The sequence below is a fragment of the Lygodium microphyllum genome, chromosome 30 (genome assembly GCF_053477565.2).
Source record: "Lygodium microphyllum isolate KBCC chromosome 30, Lygodium_microphyllum_v1.1.10, whole genome shotgun sequence".
Classification (NCBI taxonomy): domain Eukaryota; kingdom Viridiplantae; phylum Streptophyta; class Polypodiopsida; order Schizaeales; family Lygodiaceae; genus Lygodium; species Lygodium microphyllum.
Window position 1 is genome coordinate 9422225 of NC_141164.1, and position 24296 is coordinate 9446520.

Genomic DNA, 24296 nt, shown 5'->3' on the forward strand with positions numbered 1-24296 from the left:
TCACTCTGAGTACTTATTCTTCCTCGAAATATGTTTACATAAAGTTTCAATTTCAACACCATCAAACTTATTTTATTTGCTTATTTGTGTAGGTAGGTATAAAAAGGATTTACTAAAAATATTATAGCCTCTCATTCTCTTTTTCAACTGAATGTTATTTGAATTATCTAACATTTTTTGCATATTTGTTTACATACATACATGGAAGTTTTATATAAAAAATTAGTACCTCTATATCTCTTATTCAATATAAAATTATTTGAATTCCCTGTTAAGTGGTGTAATCTTTGTTTGCTTGCTCTAAGAAAAAAGAATGTTCACATAAAGTGTCAATCTCACCACCATCAAACTTATTGACCTTACTTATTTGTTTTTAGTTTATTTTTGGATTATAAGCCATGTTATGTTGAATAAAATTAAGAAAATGATACAAATAACTAATTTTTAATTTGATCCTTCAAGTATTGGCTAGATGGTCGAATTAGTTTTCCATTGTTACCGTGCTTCGCCTTATTAGATGCAATTGCAATAGAGATTACACCCATAAGCTCCAAATGATATAATTTGTTGAACTCTTGCAATAGTAATCAATAGTTGATTCAACACCCTTGACATCCCCACGTGGAGCTAGATCATGCAAGCTAACTAGCAATGTCAAATATAAATATATGGGCAAGCTGCCTTCTATAGAATCTTGTATACCTTAGTATATAAATCAAATATAAATATATGGGCTCATCTCAAAAAAATGGTTCACAAAAATCTAGATCTATTGGATTCTTACAAATCAAGGCAAGGCCAATTTGGTCTAGTTTAGGTTTATGGAAAAGGGTTTTTATTTGGCTATGGTTGCTATCAAAGCACAACAGGACTGGATCTTCTGGATCTTGGCTTCCTTCGTGGGTTATACGGAGAATCTGGCCTATGCATTGTCTCGGTCTTTCTCCTCACCGAACGAGATTTTATCCCATGAATGCCCTATGTGGATTGAGCTTTCTAGCATCCCCCCTCTAGCTGGTTGACAAAGTCCATACGATTGCAGCAACATTGGGAAAGGTGTTGTTTGTGTCTACAATGGTAGCCTCCTCCTCGAGCCTTATTAAACCAAACATAAGGCATGCATATTGTGGGATGAACTACCTAAATACCTGCAGCTTTTGGATCCATGAGACATGGAATTTCTTCTCTTAGTTAAGTTTGCCACAGTTCATGGTGCATGTTATATATGTAGAGAGGTTGGACACTTTGCTCATGCATGCCTAAGCAAATCAAATGTTGAGGATCTAGTGCCTTCAACGGAAGATGGCAAAGAGGTTGGGAAGAAGGAGGACCCCAAAAAAGGCCCACAAGGAGCTTCTAGCCCTGCGGGTGATTCCCAAGCAAAGCTAAGACCAACAAGGCAGACGACTAAGGACTCCAAGTATGATCCCAAACCTATGACATCAAAGGCAAGGGCCTTAACAAGCTAGACATCAAGCCAAGCAAGAGGCAACAAGTAAGAGGCAAACACATAATAATAAGGAGAATGTGGATCCAAAGACATTTGGTAGCAAGATGACTAGAAAGAAATATAGCAAGAAGCCATTGCTCAAGAAGCAAGCCCACACTCCGTTGGTGGATAAAACTATTATGCTCCCATTAATGGTCAAGCATTCATGGATGAATTGCCTCTAGTGTAATGTAGGGATGTTTTTGTCATCCAAGATCGTGTTATTCTTGGAATGGTAGGTGTTTTATGTCGGACCTAAAAAACCAAGTCATGCATGGGCTTGTCACATTGAAGGCATAAACCACCTTTTGTTGCGCTCTAGGAAATAAAGCTTCGTGAGGAAGTATGTAGAGCATTTGCTGTTAAGGGTTGTGTCACATACTTTGACAGTGCATCAAAGGGGAGAGGGGACACGATGCTTCTCATTAGTGTTGGGGGTAAAGGCACCTATGCCGCCTTGCCACCTATGTATTACTACATTGATAATACCCACACACTTGTATACTGCAAGTGGCGAGCACTCATCATTGTCACCTCACTCTTTATTCTTTTAGTGCTCTTACTCCTTCCACCATAACTCTTGCTTTTGCTTGCGTGCTTCCACTCTAGGCTCACTCCCTTCAATTAGAGCAGATTTCAAACTGACCCTTCTATTCACTTCAAGAGTTGGTACCTTTGTTATTGCAAGAGTGTGAGTATGCCAATAGAATTTTATTGTTTGCTTAGTCTATGCACCTAACAACTCTATGACTGGGGCCAAATTTTGGGGATGTTTGCATGACAAGCTTTTGAGTGGAGAGGCCCTAATTGCAGGTGATCGAAATATGACAGTGAGGGAAGGGGGCACATCCCACAGTTCTAGAACTCTCATTGGAATATGACTGTGAGGGAAGGGGACAAGTCCCGTAGTTTTGAACTCTCATTGGAGAAGAAAAGGAGGGTTGGGCTAAACTCAGTTGTGCATGTGATATGGAGGACACGGTGGTGATTGCCTCTAAAAACAACAAATTGGAATATAAATGGCACAATAAGCATGTTGGCAACACATGGAGAGGCAACATGATTGATAAGTTCTATGCCTCACAAGGAGATTGGTGTATTAATGGGGGATGTAAGTATCGATGGTTGCTCTCTTTGCCTTCCTAGAAGATGAGATCATGAAACATTGCCTAAAGAGCATAGACGAGTTCTCGAGAAGATAGGAAGCTGGTGCAATAGAAGCAACAAATATACAATTTAGAGGATAGTGGGAAACTAAAGGGGACGAACCTAACAAATTCTTCCTAGTTGAACTCAAGGCTAAACACAAGAAGGAAATAGTTACGGAGATGATTAACTAGGAGGGGGTGCTCGTGTCTAATGAACACTCCATAGCACAAGCATTCATGAAGCATTTCGTTGTTATGGTTGGGAGTGATCCCCCTGAGTGCCCTGACTATCAAGTGAGGCTTCAAAATTTCCTACAAGCTATAGCAATCCCAATTGGGGTAGACAAGGCTCTTGCCCTAGATAGCCCATTCACATAAGAGGAACTTAAAGTGGTTGTCTTTGCAATGAAGATTGGGTAATGTCTTGGAATCATTGGTATGCCTCTTGAGCTCTTCTAGAAATTGTGGCCCGTCTATAGCAATGACTCAACTACCTTGATGAATTATATAAGGAGATAAGGTGATATGCCCCCTAGCATAAACCAAGGGCTGACAAAATTGATCCCCAAAGCGCACGATCACTCTGAGCTCTCCAATTGGAGGCCACTTACCATACTTAATTTCTCCTACAAGGTTTTGGCCAAGGTAGTATCCCTCAAGGTGAAGTTGCTTTTCTTAGATATCATACATAGTAAATAGTTCTCGGCTTGAGCTCTTCTTGAAACTATGGTCAGTCTGTGCTAAGAACTTAATTCCATTAATGAACTATATAGGAGATAAGGTGACATGCCCCCCATCATGAATCAAGGGTTAACAAATTTGATCCCCAAAGCATGGGATCGTTCTAAGTCTCTAATCGAAGACCACTTACTATGCTTAATTTCTCCTATAAGGTTTTGGCCAAGGCACTATCCCTTAGGGTAAAGTTGCTTTTCTCAGAGATCATACATGGTAAACAATTTGGCTTCATGCATGGAAGGCATATCCATAATGTAGTACTCAATCTCATTCTTTCCATGGACCATGCCATGAGTTTTGTCAGCAATGTGCTTTGGTTCGGTCTTCTCCAACATGGTGGCTGTCTTGTTCAAAGGTGCCATTGCCTATATAATCACAAATGGAGAAATATCTTCTCCCTTTTCCTTGAAAAGATTTATATGGCAAGGTTGCCCATTAGCTCCTTTATTGCTTGCACTCATAAACTGACCTGCTTCTCCTCATGATTGATAAGCGACTACGAGTGGTGCTATAAAGGTCTTCCCCTTCTAGATGGATACTAATTAACACTATAGTTTTTTGCCGATGATAATCCTTCAATTGTATAGGTGGATAAGGAATCAATAAGTAACCTCATGGAGGTATATGCCAAATTCTCTGCTCTATTAGCATCTAAAGTGAATCAAACTAAAATGGAGCTCTTCTTCCTCTTATGGAGAGAACTAGAGCAATGGATTGTGAAGCAAGGTTTTAAAGCGATCAAGCCCCTCATGAATTGGTAAGATACTTGGATGTCCCCATAGGAATTAGAGTTTCTTTAAGACAAAAGTTTAAATGGTTTCTTTCTAAGGTCCAAGATAAGATTAAGAGATGGATGGGAGCTCCTCTATCTTTTGTAGGGAAATTGACAGTTATTAATACTATGTTGGTATCTTCAATGGTGTATGTTGGATCTCTCCTTCCTTTCAATCAAGTTGCATGGAAGGAGTTTGAGAAATCAATGCGAGTGTTCTTGTGCTCCTTTCAGGGCAAAAACCAAGCATCGCAAATAAGTTGGGATATTATCATTGCTCCTAGGGAAGGGGGAGGAGCTAGTATACAAGGCCTTTGCAACAAAGCCCAAGGCTTGCTAGTTATGGCCTTGCTTAAAAGGATGACTGGCAAGCAACCGTGGATGTTGCTATGCGGCATTGGATTGCTTGCACCAAAATATTGGGTAAGCATTGGCTCAATGTGGATTAGGAAGATGTAATTCCCTATTCTCACCTGTAGGTTAGGATATCCAAATTAGATTTTGCGTAGGCAATGGTCAATAACTGGAAGAAGATTATTGCAAACTCCATGTGGAGCTTTAGAAGCCCCAGGCAAGGAGACTCTTTGTGCTGAATAGGGGTATTTGGCTCAACCCATCCTAAGCACTCCCTAGTTTACTCAAAGCTAGCACGGGAACTTCACACTACAGGTTTAAGGATCTAGGATGATGTTTAGGACAGTGGTATTGCTAGCTTACATTTGATGGAGTGGCTTGTGGATCATTATCACCCGAGCGACCGTGAAATGGACTTGATAAGCACAATTCTCCAACAGATAAAGCCAACGTGCCCAACTTGAGTGGTCAAGCAACAATGGATCGATTCTCCAAGACTTGGCAAGTCCTATAGGGAAATAACTATGGCTCTGCAAGTTAGCACAATACTACTTAGTGTTCTCTCCAAGGACTCTCTTAAACCTCTTAGCCAAGTGGAAGAAGGAGTGCCTAGTAGGCAACATTGCCATGTGGAACATGAGATTGGAGAGACTATGGGTGGCCTCACCCTCGTTCATACTGAACATTTTCAGGTTACACCTGGTACTAAAGAAACTACCCCTTCTTCAGGCAAGGCTTGCTAGATGGCTAACAATCTCACAATTGTGCACATTCAATGGGCATGTAGAAGAAACATAAAAACAATTGTTTTGGGAGTATCTCCATGTTGTCCTAATATGGAGAGTTGTCAAAAGATGGTTTAAAAGGAGTCAACCTAAGAGGCCAATTTGGCATGATAGTTGTCTTCTTTGCCGATCAAGGCCCACCGAAAGAGAGTAATTGGAAATTGATCAACCTACTTGCAATGGTCACCTTGAAGTTCATATGGTCAAAGAGGAACTTTTGCTTGTTTGGGAAAGGGAGCAAGGAGAAACCTAATGAACGTATAGGGCTCCTTAAAAAAGGGTGCTTAGTTGTCGTAGGACCCCTTTAGTTTGAAATTTGGCTTTACAAACAGTTGTTCAAGAAACTGAGTACTCAAGCCTAGGACCTTGCTGCTTGTGTAAACTATATTTTACTCGCATTACAAAAAGAGTAATCTATCGATAGTTTACAAATTGACCAATTTACTAACATGGACTTGCCAATGCTATAACGTTTTTATCCCCAGCATCGAACAGCTTTGTGATGTCAGGACTCATTCGGATGCAGATTGTCCGAGGTTAATTGCGCGGGAAGAGGCCTCGTCGCGACTCGCTATAAAATTATTCGGCTACACATTCTCCCGATGTCTCAGCCTCCTTCAGAAGAGAACGAGGCTCTTTAATGGGCAAGGATGTCGCTTATCAAGCCCATCGATAAAGCGTCAATCCATAGGATATGCTCAGGCCAAGTGATACTTGACCTGGCCACCGCTGTGAAAGAGCTAGTAGAGAACAGCCTGGATGCTGGCGCAACCAGCATTGAGATCAAGCTCAGGGATTATGGTGCTGAGAGCTTTGAAGTCGCAGACAATGGCTCTGGTGTCTCCCCTGAAAATTACCAGGTTGTAAGCAGAACTGTTGTTATGCTCTGTCAATCTAAAGAAAATTCTCTTAGAAGATTGAAAATTTTATTACAAAACGAATTTCTTCATTCGTGTTCGATCATGATACAAAATCATGTTTGATATTGCATTGCGCTTAGATCATGTCTTGCAGACTATTTGCAGATTTATTGTTCTAAGCTTCTAGCATAACGATGCCATTGATCTTCCCTTGTTAGTGACAGGGATCACCCCTTTGTTATTGACAGGCTTTAACGCTGAAATATCACACCTCAAAAATCTCTGAGTTTGTGGACCTTCAGAGCTTATCATCCTTTGGCTTCAGGGGGGAGGCCTTAAGCTCTCTTTGTGCTTTAGGTGACTTGAGTGTAGTTACGAGGACAAAGAATGAGCCCATCGCTGTGCAGTTGAAATTCAATCATTCAGGCCACATTATTGAGCAAAAGAATCAAGCACGCCCTGTGGGGACGACTGTTACTGTGAGCAAACTGTTTAGTTCCCTGCCAGTCCGATTCAAGGAGTTCAACAGAAACGTTCGGCGAGAATATAGTCGGCTGCTCTCTTTGCTACATGTAACCATCTCTGTAATGTCTTGTTTGAAGTGTTTTCAAATGATTGTCCCATTGGTTATCTCTGGGTCGAAGGTTTCAGTACCTGTTGACATGGAGATTCAGGAATTGGATTCCTGGTTTGTGTAATATCCATCCGTTGCCAAGCCCCATATTTTACTCACTTTTTTATTTATTGTTTGCTGCTCAGGCATATGCTCTTATCTCGAAAAATGTCAGGCTGGTCTGTACACATTTGACAGGAAAGAATAACACAGTAATTTTGAAGACTCAAGGAACAAGCTCCCTCAAGGATAACATTATCAACGTTTTCGGTACAAAAACAGCATCTTGCCTGGAGCCTGTGGACCTCCATGTGAGGCACGATTGTCGAATTGAAGGCTTTATATCCAAACCAGGCTCAGGTTCAGGGAGAGCATCCGGGGATCGACAACTTTTTTTTATCAATAATCGCCCAGTTGAGCTTCCAAAAGTTGGAAAAATGCTGAATGAGTTGTATAGGTGTTTCAATTCTCAACAGTATCCAATGGCTATTTTGAATTTTATTCTTCCAACTACAGCGTATGATGTCAATGTGACTCCAGACAAGCGCAAGGTATTTCTTCATGCAGAGAGTGAGCTCCTTGCAGCATTAAAGGACTCGTTAAATAATATTTATGCACCTGATAAATACACATATGTGGTACACAAGATGGAGAACACAGTTTTGAAAGAGGAAAGCTCTTTACCCAATGAATTACCGGAGTTTGAAACACAAAAATCTCCTGATGAAGACTGTACAGTTGCTCTTGGGGAGATTCAGGAGAAAATCTCGTCTGATGATGAATCTCCAAATCGTACAGATAGATTGGCAGTGTGTGCAACAAACATCGGATCTAGTCACAAACTCAACAATGTCATTAGTAGTGCAGACATTAATTCATTCCGATGTACTGCAGCTTCTTTAGTGTCAACTGGCACCCACACCATCCTGCCTAGTCGAGAGGGGTCCACCAACTTTGATATAGAAAGAAAAGGTACTTCAAGCTTTTTACAGAAAAGTGTCCAGTTGACTCTAACTGGAATCATAACAGATAGAAAGAGACAGGCAGAAGGTGTGTCACTTATCAGCGAAGAGCCATTACTAAAGAAGTGGTTGTCAGGACATAATAGTGGGAAACCTGCAAGTAACATCAGTGATTCATTGAAGCGGATGAAGTCATTTCCCAAAGATGCAACAAACCCCACCATTGATCAAGTGGTATCATGTTGTGCTGGAAAGGATGATGATGTAAATAACGAAGAGTTTGAGGTATGTATATGTTTGTGATTCGTTACACATCATCTCTCTGTCAGAATTACATATTTACTTAATAGCATTTATGTTGCAATAACTGAGAAAACTTGCTATGAAGGGAGAAAGGACAGTGCCAGAAAACAATGATCACCAAGAGTTTGAGGTATGTATCAGTTTGCGATGTGTTACACCTCTATCAGTTAATATTACCCAACACCACAACTGAGAACACTTTTTGTGAAGGGAGAAAGGCCGATGATGAAAAATCCTGCCAATAGTCACTGCTCTACTTCAATGGTTACAAGTGGACCAAGGATAAGTAGGCCTTCAGTCTCTGAAGTGCCTACTGTGGTGCATGAGGAAGTTAAAGATCAAGCTGTTACCTCCATTTCTACAAAAGCGCCAAATGAAGATGCTGATACAACCTCAACTGTAGAATTTGATTTTACTGAGCTTCGGGCAAGGTTTTTGAAGGGGTGGCTGAGCTGCAGAAGCTTATCAGAAAGGAAAAGAGCACCAAGAAAGAAAGGGTAAGTTTTTGCATGTTGCAGTGATTAGCTTATTATCGCACACAATTTAAATTTATGTTTTGTGGAGCAGCTTATATACTGCTGCATCGATGGTGATCAATGGCATCACAAATGATGCAGCAGGAAAGGAGGAAGCTCTTGCCGCTGCAACCATGGAGTTGGAAAGGACATTTGATAAATCTGATTTCAAGCACATGAAGGTTTTACTCATCTGGTTGCTGTTATCTGATATTAAAATGTGGTTAAGTCTAACTCCTGTTGAATTCTGTCACTTTGCTATTTGGGATCTATCTATTGACATTTTCTATTCAGTTCTAATTTAGCCTGAAGTTGCAATAATTTATTTTGGCCCCTATTTGTTACCATTCTCATGGGCTGGGAATGTCCTCATGTTGGAGTCCTAGAGAAAGATGGCAAGAACACTTGTCCCTTTTGCCATTAGTGTCTACCCAGTTTTTGATGCAACAAGATAGTAGCATGCTCTGTAATTTTTTTTTTTGGGGGTTGAGGCCATTCATAGAAATGGATATCTGGTTTGAGAAGAGCCATGCTATGTTTTGAGCTCGTGTCATGCTTGGGTTTCTGAAGTAATAGAGCTGCACATTGCCACACTATTGATATGATGATGCTGGTGATATGTGGCACTGATTCCTGTCAATGTGGGTTGCAAATTGGAGGGTGTGATTATCCCTTTCTGACGGTGCTTTGGCTGGGAGGCATTCATGACCTGTAACCTGGTCATTTGCTGACAACACTGGGCTGCCTACAGTTTACTGAATGCTACTTGTAACTTCGGTCCCAGCCAAAAGCTTGTCACAAAGTAAAATTCTAGCACACAACATGAGGCAAACAAAGTGAAGCACTTTCTCATGTGGCTGGCTAGAAACTTGCTTAGAACAACTAATATGAAGCTAGTGGTATGTGTTCTTCTTTATAAGCCTTTTATTGAACATTATATCAGTTTTATTTGTGAAGAAGCCTTCTCTGTCAAGAGCTTAGACCCAAACTCTTGATTGGCTTGCCCTCTCAAAGGGATCTATTAATTTGCACAAAACCATGCCAAATGTCTTCACTCTTCCCCAAAGATTCTAACTTGACACAATTTCCAATAAAGGTTGCATATCAAATTGGTGACTCTCAGATTCAGCCACTTGTTTGTGTTCATTTTGAAGTCAGCTAAATGTTGTGCACACCAGCTTTTTATAGAGTAAATAGCTTTACAATGCACAACTTGAGCTATTTTCCATTAGTAACACCTATATATGGATGCAATCATGCTGATGTCATTATTCAGCATAGTTATGCGCTAGAATAGTGCAAAACAATGAAGCAAAAGAGAGCATTTCAATAAATGCAAGAGATACATTGGAATGGAGCAAGGAATCCACCAGCAATAATCAATAAGATACATCTGGAGCATGACAAGATGCCTGCGGAGTGTGCTCAGGTTTCCCATCTCTCCGCATGTGCAAAGCAATCAATGAGGCGTGTGTCCTACACCCCACCCCTCTATATATAGGGCACATTCTATCATGAGGCGTCCACTACAACCATAGAGCAGTGTACAAATTGTACAAAGTGAGCACATGTGACATGCCCGAATAATAATGGTTGATTGTGATTGGTTTTGGTCTTGTTTTCAGCTGTATAGGATATTTTGAAGCTTCAACCTACTAAGGGTATGTACTTATATTTTGCTTTGGGATACTTTGTTGCTTGCAAGGGGATTTACTAATAGATTCTTTTTCCTTCTCTAGGAAAAAGAAACCCTACTAAGGGCATGCAAGTTTAAGAAAATGGCATCATGAGTGGCTCGGATTAGTTGTCATTGAACTTGCTCATCCTTTATAAGTTGAACTATAAGTTTTGTTCGAAAAGTTTTCTAGCTTCATATAGCATGTTCATTTTCTTACATCAAGTGTGCAAATTCAGGTGATTGGGCAGTTCAATCTGGGCTTTATTTTGGCAAAATTAAATAATGATATATTCATCATTGACCAGGTTGGTTATCTTAGTAGCTGTCAAGGATTCTCTTGGTTGCTAACTTCCACTTCTTGAGTTCAGTAGAGGCAGTTCAATGCTAAAAACAAGCAGTATTGATAATTGTTACATTTCACATATTTGGAATATATGTGTATTTTTTGCTTGCTTCCACTGCTATCTTATCTCTAATGTTTCTTTCTCACTTTATAAGCTTGCAGCATGCATCAGATGAGAAGTATAATTTTGAGCGGCTTTCAAAAAGCACAGTCCTGAATCGGCAGCCTCTTCTTAGGTAGGCCATTACAAACTTTTGAGCACAAAGAACAAACTCTAAATCTTTGCTAATATCTGGTTTTGGGTCTTAATGTATGCAGACCTCTGCCTTTAGACTTCTCATCTGCAGAAGAAGTGATTGTTACAACTCACCTTGAGGCTTTTAGGTAGGTAAGCAATGGCTTATCATGATTAGGTATTTTTCTTAGCTGTGACGTGTATATATCAACATTTCTGGTATAATGAGTCCATTCTAAGGCTCAATTGTTTTCCCCCCAAATTGTGTTATCGATACAGCTGCCAGAATGCCTTAGCTGCGAGATCAATAGATCAATATTTTAACAGCTAGTAAGTCTAGTTTAAGGTTCAATTGCTTGTTTTCCCTAGTTTTCCTTGCATTTAATAGATGCAACCGTAGAAAGCTCAAAAACTATTTAGACCATTTATTTTCCCATGCGTTCAACACACATGGATGAATTGGAAGTGGCTTTTTCTAGGGATAATGGGGATGTTATGAGACCTTGGCCAATATAGGGTATTGGTCAAGGGCTATTCCTTGTGGTTTTTTGTAGGTATCTAATTGGTCAGTTTTGGAGCAATTGGTGACAGTTTTGTGCTTCAAATCTTGAATGATCCACATAATACACACCAAGAACAAGGCTCTATGCATTGTTCTCAATGGGAAGGGGGTCATGGAGGCACTCATACACTTGTGGTAGGAACTATCCTTGTAATCCCTTGCCATTGGCTTGCCTTCCCTAGCGGCTAGGTCTTGGAGCCTTGAGTTTGGAAGATGGACTCATATGTTCAAAATTAAATTGGATGTTTCACCGTTGTGATTTTGAGGCCAAGGGAATTCAAGTTTGTTTTCATTGCATTGAGAAGTTGCCTCTCTCTTTGAAATGCTTTTGGGATTGACAACCACCGAAAATCATCAATATGATTTTTCTTGTTGTTATACTTGATTGTTATTACCTTTGCACATTTGATTTGGTAGACCTAAGTTTAAGGAAAAACTTATGGGTGATAATTATACACACCTCAAAAGCGTATTGTGGTTGAGGCCGTACTAGTAGTGTTCCATTGATAATTGACATGCATCGATGCATGTTGGTTACATATTTTATCACATTGCTATCTCTGTTCTTTCTTCTGTTTTAAATTTTAATCAAGGACCTCGAGAACATCTTGATGATGTTGTAATGAATTTGTCGTACTAGTAAGTGTACAACCATCTTAAAGTTATAGGTGGTCATTGCGGGGTCAATTTACCCTTTTTTAAGGTATGGTCACTAGGAAGATTGAACATGAATTTCTTATTATACAATGGATCACGGGTGCTTATTTGTCTTCGTTTTTGCATGATGCCCTTGTTATGCAGTATGGAGAAGAGCTAGGTTGAACTAACCCTTTTTCCAACAGTTCATTTACTTGTTTGTTTAACAAAATCATGTTTGGCTTGATCAATTAAAGAGAGGGGTTCTTTTAAAGTCTAAGCTTAGAAGCATTAGTTGGTATTGTGTGTTCATTAGAGGCATCAAGTGTCCTTGAATCATTAGCTTCTTTTGACTCTCTCACAAAAATCATGTACGCAAAAATAGCTTTTTTCATTTCTTTAGAAATGCTAACATGACCAACCATTGGCACACGCCAATCTCCAGCATCAGCATGCATACTATGTTCTGACCCTTGAATTGAAATGCAAGGGTCTTCTTAACAAAATCAGGAAGAGGTCTAATATTGTAATGCCAAGGCATACCTAAGATAACATCACAGTTTCCAATGGGTGCAAGTAGAAAAGACTCTTGGTCGCGGTAATCCCCAATTCTAAAATTCAACTTCCCTTGGATATGAGTAGAATTGATTGTAAGTCTTTCAAATGTTGAACTTGATCCAATTGGTATTTCCAATCGATCCGGTGGAATTTGTAGCCTTTCAGCAGTATCTGTTGACACAAAATTATCTGTGGACCTTGGATCAAAGAGTATCAAAACTCGTTGATTGTTGAGTGTCCCCCAACCCTTTCAGAGTTGTCTCTTCTTCTCATTTGAATGAGTGTGAGCTTGTGCATCTAGAATAGAAATTGAGGATGGTGAAGGAGGATCTTTAATCACATTTACTTCCTTCCTTTTGTGAGGACAATCAGGCTTCATATGCCCTAACTCACCACAAAGAAATCACCTTCCTTCCTGTTTGTATTCATGGCTAGAGGTAGGTCTTCTTCGATTAGTTCTGTCTCTTGGTTGATCATAGAGCTGCTCTTGTCTAGCTCTATAAGAACTCATCTTCAACTTTCGAGATGTACCAGGTGTATGCAAACTTTTAGCTACGATGGTAGTCTCCATCATGGGAGATAAGGTTTCATGTGGATACACCTTCATGGTTTTGTGTAAATGAGGGAGTAGGCCAACTTCAAACTTCCTTTTCTTCTTTTCATTGCCAATCTCCATGAAAGGAGTAACCTTGAGAAGAGTAGACCAAAACTTGTCCACATAACTAGTGACCTTCTCATACTCTTTTTGGCCTAGCCAATCCCACTCCTTGACATCATTCTCAAAATCAGAAGGCAAGAACTGAGTATAAAACTTCTTTTTGAAATTTTCCCAACTTGTAGGTTTCCTTCCCTCCAAAATGAGAGTCAACCACCAATTGCTAGCGGCGTCTTTCAAGTGCATGTCTACATGCTTGAGCTTGGACTTTTCTGAGAAATTACCATCAGAAAAAGCAACTTCAAATTCCCTGACAAAGGCTAACGCCTTAGCAGGATCTCTCTTACCAGAGTAAGAGTCAAGCTTTATGTCCTTATCCCTAGACTTGAAAGTCGTAGTCTTCTTAAGCTTGCTCTGCTTATGGTCCCTCTTTGTTCATTTGCGGATTGCACGAGACTTAGAACCAAGAGAGTAGAAACTAGAAGACGATGAGGAGGAGGAGGAACTTGAGTAATTAGGGGAGTAGTTGGTTGCTGAGGGAGATGGCTCCCTCCTTATCTGCCTCACTCGAGGTGAGGTCTTTTTACTCTTCTTGACCCGAAAGTCCTTCCTTCTAGGAAGCTTCTCAGTAATTGGATACTTTGCACCTTCACTATCAATCGGTGCAATGGTGTTACCTCCAGTATCACCATCTTTTGGAGGATTCGGTCCTTCATAAGTAGCTTCTTCCCTTGCCCTTAAGCTGTCAATCAATTGACGTACTTCGGGAATCTCCAACAAGCTACGATACTCAGTCAATTGAGCTTGTAATTGCTCACTTGTAGGCACTTCATCAATTTCCATCTTTACCTTCTTCTTGCAAGGATTGCCTTTACTTTGAGAAAAGCAAAGAGACCTGCTTTGATACCACTGTTATAAGATCTGAGATACATGCTCGACTTTTTTATATGCTTAATATATATATATGGTGAATATTATGCTGGCGCAGAGAGAGAACATATGAGAGAAAAGAAAGATGTAGAGAAATGAAATGATATATTAACGTCTACAAAAGGCCAAAATGACCTATGAGACCATGAGTTACAATCATATGTATGATGGTATAACTGTCAGGGCAAAATATGTAGCATAAAGCTAAATAAGAAAAGAAACTAACTATGGCTATGTGTAAACATAGAGCTCTATCTAGCAACAATGAGCTCCAAATGGTACAATCTCATGTGGGTATGGAGGGCCTAGCTCTAGCCCGAGGAATTATCCCTTGTATCTGTCTATGAAGGTGTCGTCGGTGTTTGTGTCGAGGCCTAGGACGTTTGGATCGGCTAAGCTGAATGGCTTGATCAATCAATACTTCTTGTCTATGTGTGGAATGTGGCAGTGGGAGAGGCTCTCATGTGGACTGTGGTTGTAACTGTATTGAAGTCTTCTGAGTCTCCTTTGCAAAGAAGTCTGTGAGCTGCCTCTACGAAGGGCCTCGGTGTCCTGGAGCAGCTGTGTTCCTGAGGCGCATGTCATGAAGCTGTTGTATCTTAAGAAGAAAGAGGCCAAGGCATTGTTGATTGGTAAAATCCATGACTCTGGATAGTGGTCCAAATCCGTCTCTAAAGAGACAGTGGAAACGACCACGGACCTCATAATACGTTGGGCAGCGGCATATATAATGCTCCTCCGTCTTTGACTCTAATTGGCATATCTAGCATATGCGCTCCTCTGGTGGGATGGATCTATATCTGCTAGTCTCAATCTCTAGCTGATATGAGGAGTTGCGCAATTGACCAATAGTACATTTGATCTCATGGGAAAGGTGGGTGTCCATGTATCTCGAGCGAACAATAAATCCATCGTTAGTAGTGTGAAGGAAATGCTGCTGGTAGAAAGCCATCTTTGTTCCTAGCTCCTGCCCTAGCATCAACCATGTCCGTCTGATATCCAACTGGGTAAGATCCATCTTAATGATCTTGCGAATCTCTAACCTGCTCAGATCAAGAGATGGTGCATCAAGGGAGTATTGGAAGGGGGGTAACTTGTCCATGCTAAAGCCATGCAGCTCAAACCAGGCCGACATTTGTGCATACCAACATGAAGTATCACCCTCTCTGGCAAGTTGCTTGGAGGACTCAAGGACCAACCGTGCATATCTGTGTTTGGGTAAGTCCCATAGGCTATGTATGTATGCGACCGATCGGGTGAGAGCTTCTACCACAATCGGTGTAGCTGCTAGCTCAGCTCTAATGATCTCGTGTGGCGTTGAGGCCTTACATGTGATCATCTTGAATATCATGGACACTAAGGGTTTCTCCATCGACCTCCATCCGTCATAAGTACGTCCTGATCTGCTACGGTGGTCAAGACTGGGTCCCCATATCTGTACTCCATAAAGTAGTGTGGATGTGACTAGTGTATTGAAGAGCCATAGCTTGGTGCGGGGTTCTTGGAATTGCGCCTGTGAGCACATCCTCTCCAAACCACCTAGTGTTGTGTATCCGCGAGTCAGTCTAGTGTCTGTTACCTCTTGCATAGAAAAGGTGGGCCCTGTGAATAAGACTCCTAGGTATGTATAAGAATCTACATACTCCAGTTCCTTAGATCCATATGTGAAATTAGGCGCTGATCACCCACTGGTGTAGTATTAAGTACCATCACCTTGGTTCTACCAAGGTTCACTGAAGCCCACTGTCCAAAGTATAGGAGTGTAATGCATCCAAGTGTCTTTGTAGACCCTCTAGAGAGTCAGCTATCAATGTCAGCTATCAATACAATGTCATCTGCATACAATAGGAGAGATATCCAAGTGCTAGCTAGTAGATCTCCTCTATCTCCTTCCTGTGAAATGTAATCAGCAATCCCATCAATGTACATGCCAAATAAACGTCGGAGAGAGGGGGCATCCCTGCTTCACCCCAATGGTGGAGTAAATAGGTGCCGAAAGGCCCTTAGATGTCTGGACTCTACCCACAACTCTCTCATACAGTGCTAAAATATTCCAATTGAGCTCTTTCGGTACTCCCATGGCATGCAGTCTATGTATCAGCCTGTCTCTTGGTACTGTGTCAAAGGCTTTGCGGAAGTCCACAAAGCAGTAGTAGGTCCGTTGGCCATGGGCCCTTCCCTCCTCAATGATCGCTCTGAGTGTGAGGATGTGATCCAATGTGGAGATAGGATGGAAGCATATAACTTAGCCAATGTATGCCCGACCATGATAGTCCGATAGTTACTGGGTAGAGTAGGGTCCCGTGACTTGAGGATAGGCGATAGCGTTCGTGCTTCAGCTTTCTGGTAGGCCTTCACACATGGCTCTGTTAAACATGTAAGCTAGGAATCCTGCCACCAAATCTCTAGCATGGATCAAGTGCTCGGCTACTAATCCATCATGATCTTGTGCCTTTCCTTTGCCAAGTTTGTCAATGGCCTCTCGGATCCTACTTTTTGTAAAGAAAGTGGTGGTCTTTGGGCAAGGCTCAAGTGGGTCAGGAAGAGGTGGCTGACCCTCCACAGTATAAAGACTAGCTGCATACTCCTCCCATACAGCGGTGGACGTAATAGGTGTGGTCGGGCAACGCTCTCTAAAAAGCCTCCAAGCCTCTCTAGAGTCATGGCTCAAGAATGACTGATATAGGTCTCGCTCCAGCTGGGCCAAGAATGTTCTCTTTTTCCACTGTGTGAGGCATCTAAAGAGTATCTGTGCCTGTTTGTGGGTAGTGGACCCCAATGCTCTCTCTCTCTGTAGCCGTGCTTTGGTCTCACGGTACTCATCATCATACTAGGTGTTCCGGGGTGTCACCCCGGTGGAGGCTCTTTGTGTGGGTCGTGAGTGTGGGAAGGCTACACCTGCAGCGATGTGTAGGGCCTCACTGAACTGCTGAGTTAGCTCCTGTAATGGAACGTCGGGGTCTGCATCATGTAACAATCTAAGGATCTCCATCTCATAGGTATCCTCTGTCTCTTTGGAAAAGAGGTATCTCCAGTGTCGGTGAGCTGCATGATGGGTCTACGTGTGAGTGAATTGGAGGTCGATGGTGAATGATAGGTAGGTATGATCCATTGCAACTCCGAGAAGGTGTGGGGATACTGAGAGGTCTTGGATGTGAGATATTAGCATCGGTGGGGCAAGAACATAGTCTATTGTGCTGGCACCATGTCGGTGAGGATAACATGTGAAGGTGCCGGATAGGGGGTATCTAGCCAGGCCATTGAGAATGGCCAACCTATGTGTTGTGCCCATCTCCACAAGGTATCTCCCATATTCAGTGACTTCCCTCATATCTTGAGATGTCCTCTCCAGCTGTAGCTCTGACACATCCTGCTCTTGTAGTATCTTCTCAGATGCATCAAAGAAAGACACTTTGATGGGAGGCTGTCCTGGTATTAAAGTCTCCTAGTAAGATAACCTCACCCTCCTTCAAGAACTCCCAAATATCCTCATCCAAAGCTACATATGGTGATTGCCCCTTGGGTGGGGTGTATCGGGACGTCATAGGGGGGAAATAGCATATGGCAACATACAAAGTGCGTTCCTCACCACGCACTCTCACCCACATGTATCTGGTCTGCTCATCTCTGCAGACTACCTAGATAATCTGTTGTAGCTCCTCCTTGAATAATACTACCACTCCTCCCGACCCGTGATTACTGTGGTTTGTGCGTGTCTCCTTCCTGCAAGCTGACTCCCACCTATAGCTTGTCACCCGTGGAAGTGTAGTATGTGGTCCTTGATGTGTCTCTGAGTAGAACACTATATCTCTCCTCTGAATGTCTCCTCAAAAGCTCCCATATCCAATCGGAGGGCTCCATTACAGTTCCAGACTGCCACTGCAAGGCTGGTCCCATAGGTCTCTCACCGTCATTTGTGGCGCCTCTCCATGACTACCACTCTCCTCCTCTGTAGAAGGCAAGTTTGCCCTCCTCCCTGGTTGCCTTAATTTTTGGCATGCACTCCCTCATGTGGGCTAGTTGGGTTGGTGTGAGATCGTCACCCAAAAACACACCGGTTCCCTTCAATGTACGACGTTGAGCTAGGAAGTCTCTCTTAGCCTCCATGGTGGGGAAGCGGAGAATGAGTGCACGCTCTTTTGAGCTCTCCCTTTTTGTGCTTTTCTTGCCCACTCTCCAAGCGGAGACATGCGTGTTTTTCTTAATATTCATTAACGTGTATAGCACCTTGGTGTCCTCATGCACTTTTTCATGCATCTTCAGCCCCGTCGCCCGAACATGGAGTACTCTCATTTTCCTTTTTTGTTCCTCCTCCAATGCGTCATTGATTATGGTTGTTGTAGGTGCGTGTGCTAGGTGTTTCCCCTTCTTTGCAATTTGAATCCATTGCTCCGCCTCCTCTACTTGCTGTTGGGTTTTCTTGAGCATCTCTGCCCAAGAAACAGCCTCCTTTGTCGTCTCCTTTTTTTGGAGTTGTTGTACTTCCTCTTTGATGCGGGTGAGCTCCTCGGTCATGCTAGGTTGGATTTCTCCTTCCTCTAGCTTGGGGCTGAGCTGAACGTCAATCAGTAGTTGCCTAAGTGATTGAATCTCCCCATCTTGGGCTTCTATCTTCAGTTTCAGCTTTTTAATCTTATCGTTCAGCTGCCTATTTACTATGCTCAGTCCGTTGTCATACTCCTTCTTGACTTTGTTGATGGCATTGGTAATCATTTGCTCATCTGGACCTTCTCCATTTTGGGGGCGAACTCCTCTTGTTGTGGTGGGCTTGATCGCGGGCAATAGGGGCAAAGCGTGGACTAGAGGTGCGACCTTGGACAATAGGCAAGAGTCAAGCTAAGCAAGCACAAGTTGAGGCGGGAGTCGGGGGGTGGACAACATGCCAGCAGGAATCGAGGCGGGAGTTGAAGTGGCAATCAAAGCTGACGAGTCACGACAGGCAGGCGGCAATTGAGGCGGTTGTCAGGGCGGATGAGTCACGGCAATCGGGGTTGGATCTGATGAGGAGTTGTCGGCGGAACAGGATTGCGACCTGGCATGAGAGAGAGAGAGAGAGAGAGAGAGAGAGAGAGAGAGAGAGAGAGAGAGAGAGAGAGAGAGAGAGAGAGAGAGAGAGAGAGAGAGATTGACAACACACTAGGGAGTGGAAGATGGGCCAGTATCCCCCCTTGTGGAGTTATATTATTGACAAGGAGCAAGCTCCTCCATTACACATAAACCAGTTCTTACTTGTAGATCTTGGAAACAAGATCATAGTTCCTTGCTCGGTATACAACCGGCTAACACTTGCATAACTTGGAAGTTGGCATCTTTTGATCCTTCTTGAGTCTCCTTCTCTTCTACACAATATGTGTAGGGACTTTCTTCTTGGAGCTTGATTTCAGCGGAGCTTCCGCAGCACTTGTACCTTCTTTTCTCCTCTTGGAACTTGATTTTAGTAGAGCTTCTGCAGCACTTACATCTTCTCTTCTCCTCTTGGAACTTGATTTTAGCAGAGCTTCCGCAGCATTTGCACCTTCTCTTCTCCTCTTGGATGCATGCAAAGTGATGCTTTCTTCATCTCTCCCACACCCAAGGAGAGCCTCCTCTTTTATAGGCTTTCAAGAGCTTCTCTTCTTGGAGAGAGACTTGAGTGCCAGGATTGGAAAGGTTGATCTTCATGCAAGATGTGGTTGTTCCAGGATCTACTCTGCGGCACCAATTTTGAGATATCTTTTTGTGCGTTGCTCGGTTGCGTCCAACACGAAAGTTGTAGATCTTGTTGTTTTCGATAACCTTCGCAAGCCATTTTTAGAGATTGTCTTTCTATCGCGAGATTTTTTAAAAATGGACTCACCATGTCTATTTTAGGAAAAACAACTTTTTAAACTGTACTCTTAACTTGTGGTCCATGCAACTGCCTTAAGGAGAGTTCATTAGATTGCCTTGGGCCTCAACCTTAAGATTGACTTCCACACAAAAGCTTGTGTCATTTTAGACCTTAGAAAGAGATAATCATTTCTCTCCTCACTTCCAGAGGATCATGTCTCTCGTCTTTCTTAGTGAGAGAATTACCTCTCTCGTTCTTTCTTAGTGAAAGAAAAGACCTTAATCCTTGACTTATAAGGGAGAGGATGACCCCAAATGAATGCAATGCTCATTACACACAAGTAAACATTCCCAGGCGCCCCGGGATGTACACATAAATACATATACATAATGCTAATGCACTTCCTTTTCTTAGAACTCAATCCATCTTCATTTATGTGTAACTCCTTGGTTTTTGTGTACCCGCTAACACTTGGTAGACACTTTTTTTTCCATTCATAACTTGTACTGCATGTACCAGATATCCCTATCACAGTGCTTTGATCACCCCATTAAGTGATGCACTAGGAATACTGGTCTCTAAATGGTCTCATGGCCATGCTAGATCATCATCAACACTTAAAGAAAAGTGAGTCATTAATTTATTGAACATAAATTTATTAAATAGAAAATGGGTAATAAGCAATCAATTTAGTGACATCTCTTCCCCTTGTGGAGTTATATTATTGACAAGGAGCAAGCTCCTCCGTTACACATAAACCAGTTTTTACTTGAGATATTGTAAACATTTATTTGCAGCCATCAATTCCCTACTTTGTGCCAATGTTTTCGAGCCCTTTCTTTGTTGTTTTGGCCTCTTTTCAGGCTGATTTTCAGATCTGCTCCTTTTCTTAGTCTTAAACAACTTTTTATTCAGCTTCTCTCCACTCTCTAGGAAGCCCGAATCCTTCCCACGCAGCAAAGCATTGGCTGTAGCAGCAGTCTCTATAAGCTGAGACATGCTACACGGTGGATTTAATGCAAAAATCCTTGATTCCTTTGGGCAGCCCACAAATCTATTTTTCCACTTGCTCATGAAGGGGTAGGGGGGGATAAGAAGTAATAGGCAGCAATGTATCCCAAAACTTCTTATTATATTGCTCCAAATTCTTACATTTCTTAGCATCCAGCTTATTCCAAGCTGTCATGATGTCCACCTCAAAGGTACTTGTCAATTAATTCGATGCAAACATTTGCTTGAATTGTACCCATATTGACGGTGCTCTACCTTGCATAAAAAGAGTGGACCACCACTGTAATGCATTCCCTTTTAAGAAAGTTGCTGCCTTTCTAATCTTTGAGGACTCTGTGAAGTATCCCCCCTAAATAGGTTGCATCAAACTGTTGAATGAAAGTCAAAGCTTTCAGCCTATCTTGTACACAGCTGAAGGACTCAAACTTCACTCCTTTTCCACCCTCATCATAGTCTTTTGCTGCCCCTTTGGTTGCTGCAAAAAGGGTGCATTTGCTGAATTTACATCAAAACCAATGCCAAACAGAGCATTTGCATGACCAACATTCATTCCTTGAGCCCCATAAGTATTCCGGGGTGCAGATGCAGTACCAAACATGCTACTTTGTGCCCCAAGCATCAAGCCAATGCTGCCATACATAGGGTTTTGCATATTTCCAGCCATACGCGAATACATTGGGCCTTGCACATCATGCATTGGTTGTTGCATACCATAGGGATTTGTGCCATACATTGCCGTATGTGGTCCTTGTGCAACCATAGCATGAAAATTGTGCTTTCACCAAAATATCTTGGCTGCCCCATCATAGCATGTGTGCCCGGCTGTCCAAAATCCATTGGTTTGGCACTTTCGTGATAGCCTTGCATTTGCATTCCTTGCTCCATAGGTACCAACTGTTTTATCTCATTAGCATCTTTGGGAGCTTCAAATGAAGGGTTTGGCATTATCTTCGATGCATCTTGCTGTCTCGAAGGTGTAGAAGACGTCTTTTTCTTCTTGCCTTTGCTGTCCTTCTTTGGAGCATTCAAAAATCGGGTAAATTAAGGATCCTTTGCTAGTTCAGCAAAGAGATTTGCTGCTGTCCTTATCCGACTCTTGAATTGGTCATCAAATTCCTCTTCACTTTGCTGGTCATTAGTCTCCTTATGCCCTAAAGGCCGTGCATTTTGCCCAACAACAACATTTTCAGCTTGCTGTCCATGGTCTGAGCCTTGTCCAAGGTTAGTCATTGCATTTCCTTCATTCCCATGTGAACGTTCATACTAAGAGGCATTATCATTGTTTGAATCCATCTCACTGTATGAAGACAAATGTCTGTAATTTTTTAGCTGAGAGTAAAAATCAACACTAGCACAAAGCTTTGGCTGCCATCAGGTGCCTTGGGCCCACCTAATCAAGGGATTGAGTGGTATCCGACAATGAAACCATGTAACCAGCCTTCCTTCTGTGGATGGGTGGTAAATCCTTGATTACAACTTAATTACAATAGAAAATAATTAATGCAAATTTGAAAATACAAATTTACCTACTGATCTTGGACAATGCACATCCAATTGGCCCCAAATTAGCATCCCTTTCGGTATTTCTTTAGCTTTATTGAAGAAGAAGTTGATTAAGAATGAGATTCTTCCGATTCCCTTCGCAATCCAAATTCCCTATGCTGTCCAAAGTGACTAGCAAGTCTTCTATCTATTTTGCCCCTTGATTTGGATACTTAATTGGCCTTTACTCACTTCATAGACGATGGAAATGCCCCAAATTTAATGGCTGGCTAGTCTTCTATCTGAATTTAGCTGAAATTCACTTTTAGCCTTGTTGAATCCAAGTCTTGGAGCTTCCAATTTTTGGCATGCTTTCCAAGGTTGTTACTAAACCCTAATTTCTGTTGTAAATTAGTGTTTACAACATAGAAGTTTGCAATTTCTCAGCTTCCAAGGGTCTAGATGTTGAGATCTTCAGACCAAAGTTGTGAAATGGCTGGAAGATAAGAGAGAAAGGTGTAGAGAGAGAAAGTTCAGAGTTTTGTCGCGAAGAACGACTGAAAATCAGTCAAACGTAGCTATTGCCCTGCCATAACAGCTTGTAGATGCAAAGAACTAAAGAAAATCAGTCATTTACTGTTGTTGCCCTGTCTCAATACCCTGTAGATGCTGTCATCTGTTGTTGATTGGTTTTCTCCCTCCTGTGGTTGTCTCAAAAGGTCCAATTGTTGCAAATGAGGGCAACATCTCCTCCCTCTCTCTTGCAGGTTGAATACACTAAAAATGTCTCTCTCCAGTCTCTAAAGACGTTTTTCAATCTTGCATGGGCATTTTTGACAAGTGGCAGCCTTCCCAAATGGTTTTTTCAGCATTATCCATAATTAAATATTAATTTGCAGTCTTTAAATATTGAAAATTAATCTAATAATTATTTTGGTATTTTGAAAAATAATTTGACTTGGCCAATAATTGAATTGGCTAGGCAACTTCCATTCCCGAGTGGCTCTGTGTCATCTTTGACCATAAGATTGGCGTTAGGTACCATTAAACGCCACTTCTTTAGTGTTACCAATTGACACTTATGGCCAAATAAATGACCTAGGCCAACAATTTACACCAGATACCACCAAGTACATGTGCGGTATAACTTATAGTAACTTTTACCTTTGACATCCTGTGATTTCTTCGGGTCTTGGGCTCGTAAATTTACTTTAATCCAGTTGCATCTCACATGTGCAACATTTATCTAATTATGTGATTAAAAATTAATCCACATGTTAAGTAAGGTTTCAAAAATACATGTCCTCATGACATCTAACTCAGAATCGAACTCTCTGTCTTCACTAGAAGAGAGAGTCTCTCTTGGTGGTCGCAGCTCGGAAGGCGAGTCCGTTCCCAACAGTGATATGACACTTCGTTGGACTAGACTTGCCTGCTCGTAGTCGATTGTGCCTATGTGTTCCAACCAGGTTCGATCTTAATCTATGCGCATGACTTCTCTCTCTAACCTAAAGGTGTTCTGCTTGCGTGGTTTGGAGTCAGCTCGTATTTGTTCGATTACACGTGTCGTATTTTATAGTGTCTATTTTTCTTTTGCTCTCATCACCAAAGGAATATCAATTTTCATATTCATCGTCATCAAAGCTGTCTTTATCCGATTGTTCATCATCTCCTAAGTCTTGATATGTCTCTTCTCGTTGACTAGGGACTAAGGCCTAATTGTACATAAAGTTTAAATCGTGTATCTTGGCCCATGGCCACTTAGGCTCATCCAAGAGATCTTGAAATGGCTTGAGATTGGTTGTTGGATTGCCAGCTAACTTATCAATCGGATATTCTAAGATCTCAAGGAGCTCTC

General features: G+C 41.8%; 2 protein-coding genes and 2 pseudogenes across 2 annotated transcripts in view; 1 reads left to right on the forward strand and 3 right to left on the reverse strand.

The window, feature by feature from the left end:
- Positions 1-5751: 5751 nt before the first annotated feature.
- The window catches only part of PMS1 (DNA mismatch repair protein), an 80874-nt gene continuing 62329 nt past the window's right edge, over positions 5752-24296 (forward strand). The window contains exons 1-9 of the mRNA XM_087672580.1: positions 5752-6146; positions 6395-6718; positions 6906-8006; positions 8110-8154; positions 8235-8521; positions 8592-8721; positions 10454-10522; positions 10723-10796; positions 10879-10944. Of these exons, the coding sequence (XP_087528706.1) occupies positions 5937-6146; positions 6395-6718; positions 6906-8006; positions 8110-8154; positions 8235-8521; positions 8592-8721; positions 10454-10522; positions 10723-10796; positions 10879-10944 (2306 nt within the window). The 5' untranslated portion in view covers positions 5752-5936. The remainder of the gene's footprint in view (positions 6147-6394; positions 6719-6905; positions 8007-8109; positions 8155-8234; positions 8522-8591; positions 8722-10453; positions 10523-10722; positions 10797-10878; positions 10945-24296) is intronic.
- Positions 14669-15661, reverse strand: LOC148009542 (uncharacterized; annotated as a pseudogene).
- Positions 16710-17744, reverse strand: LOC148009543 (uncharacterized; annotated as a pseudogene).
- On the reverse strand, positions 18070-18651 carry LOC148009544 (uncharacterized). Its single transcript, XM_087672335.1, has one exon. It carries the CDS (start codon positions 18649-18651, stop codon positions 18070-18072), a length of 582 nt encoding a protein of 193 aa, XP_087528461.1.

What these genes read in the sequence shown, in the direction of transcription:
- LOC148009544 (XM_087672335.1), bottom strand. Translation starts at nt 18,651, where the DNA reads ATGACCGAGGAGCTCACCCGCATCAAAGAGGAAGTACAACAACTCCAA.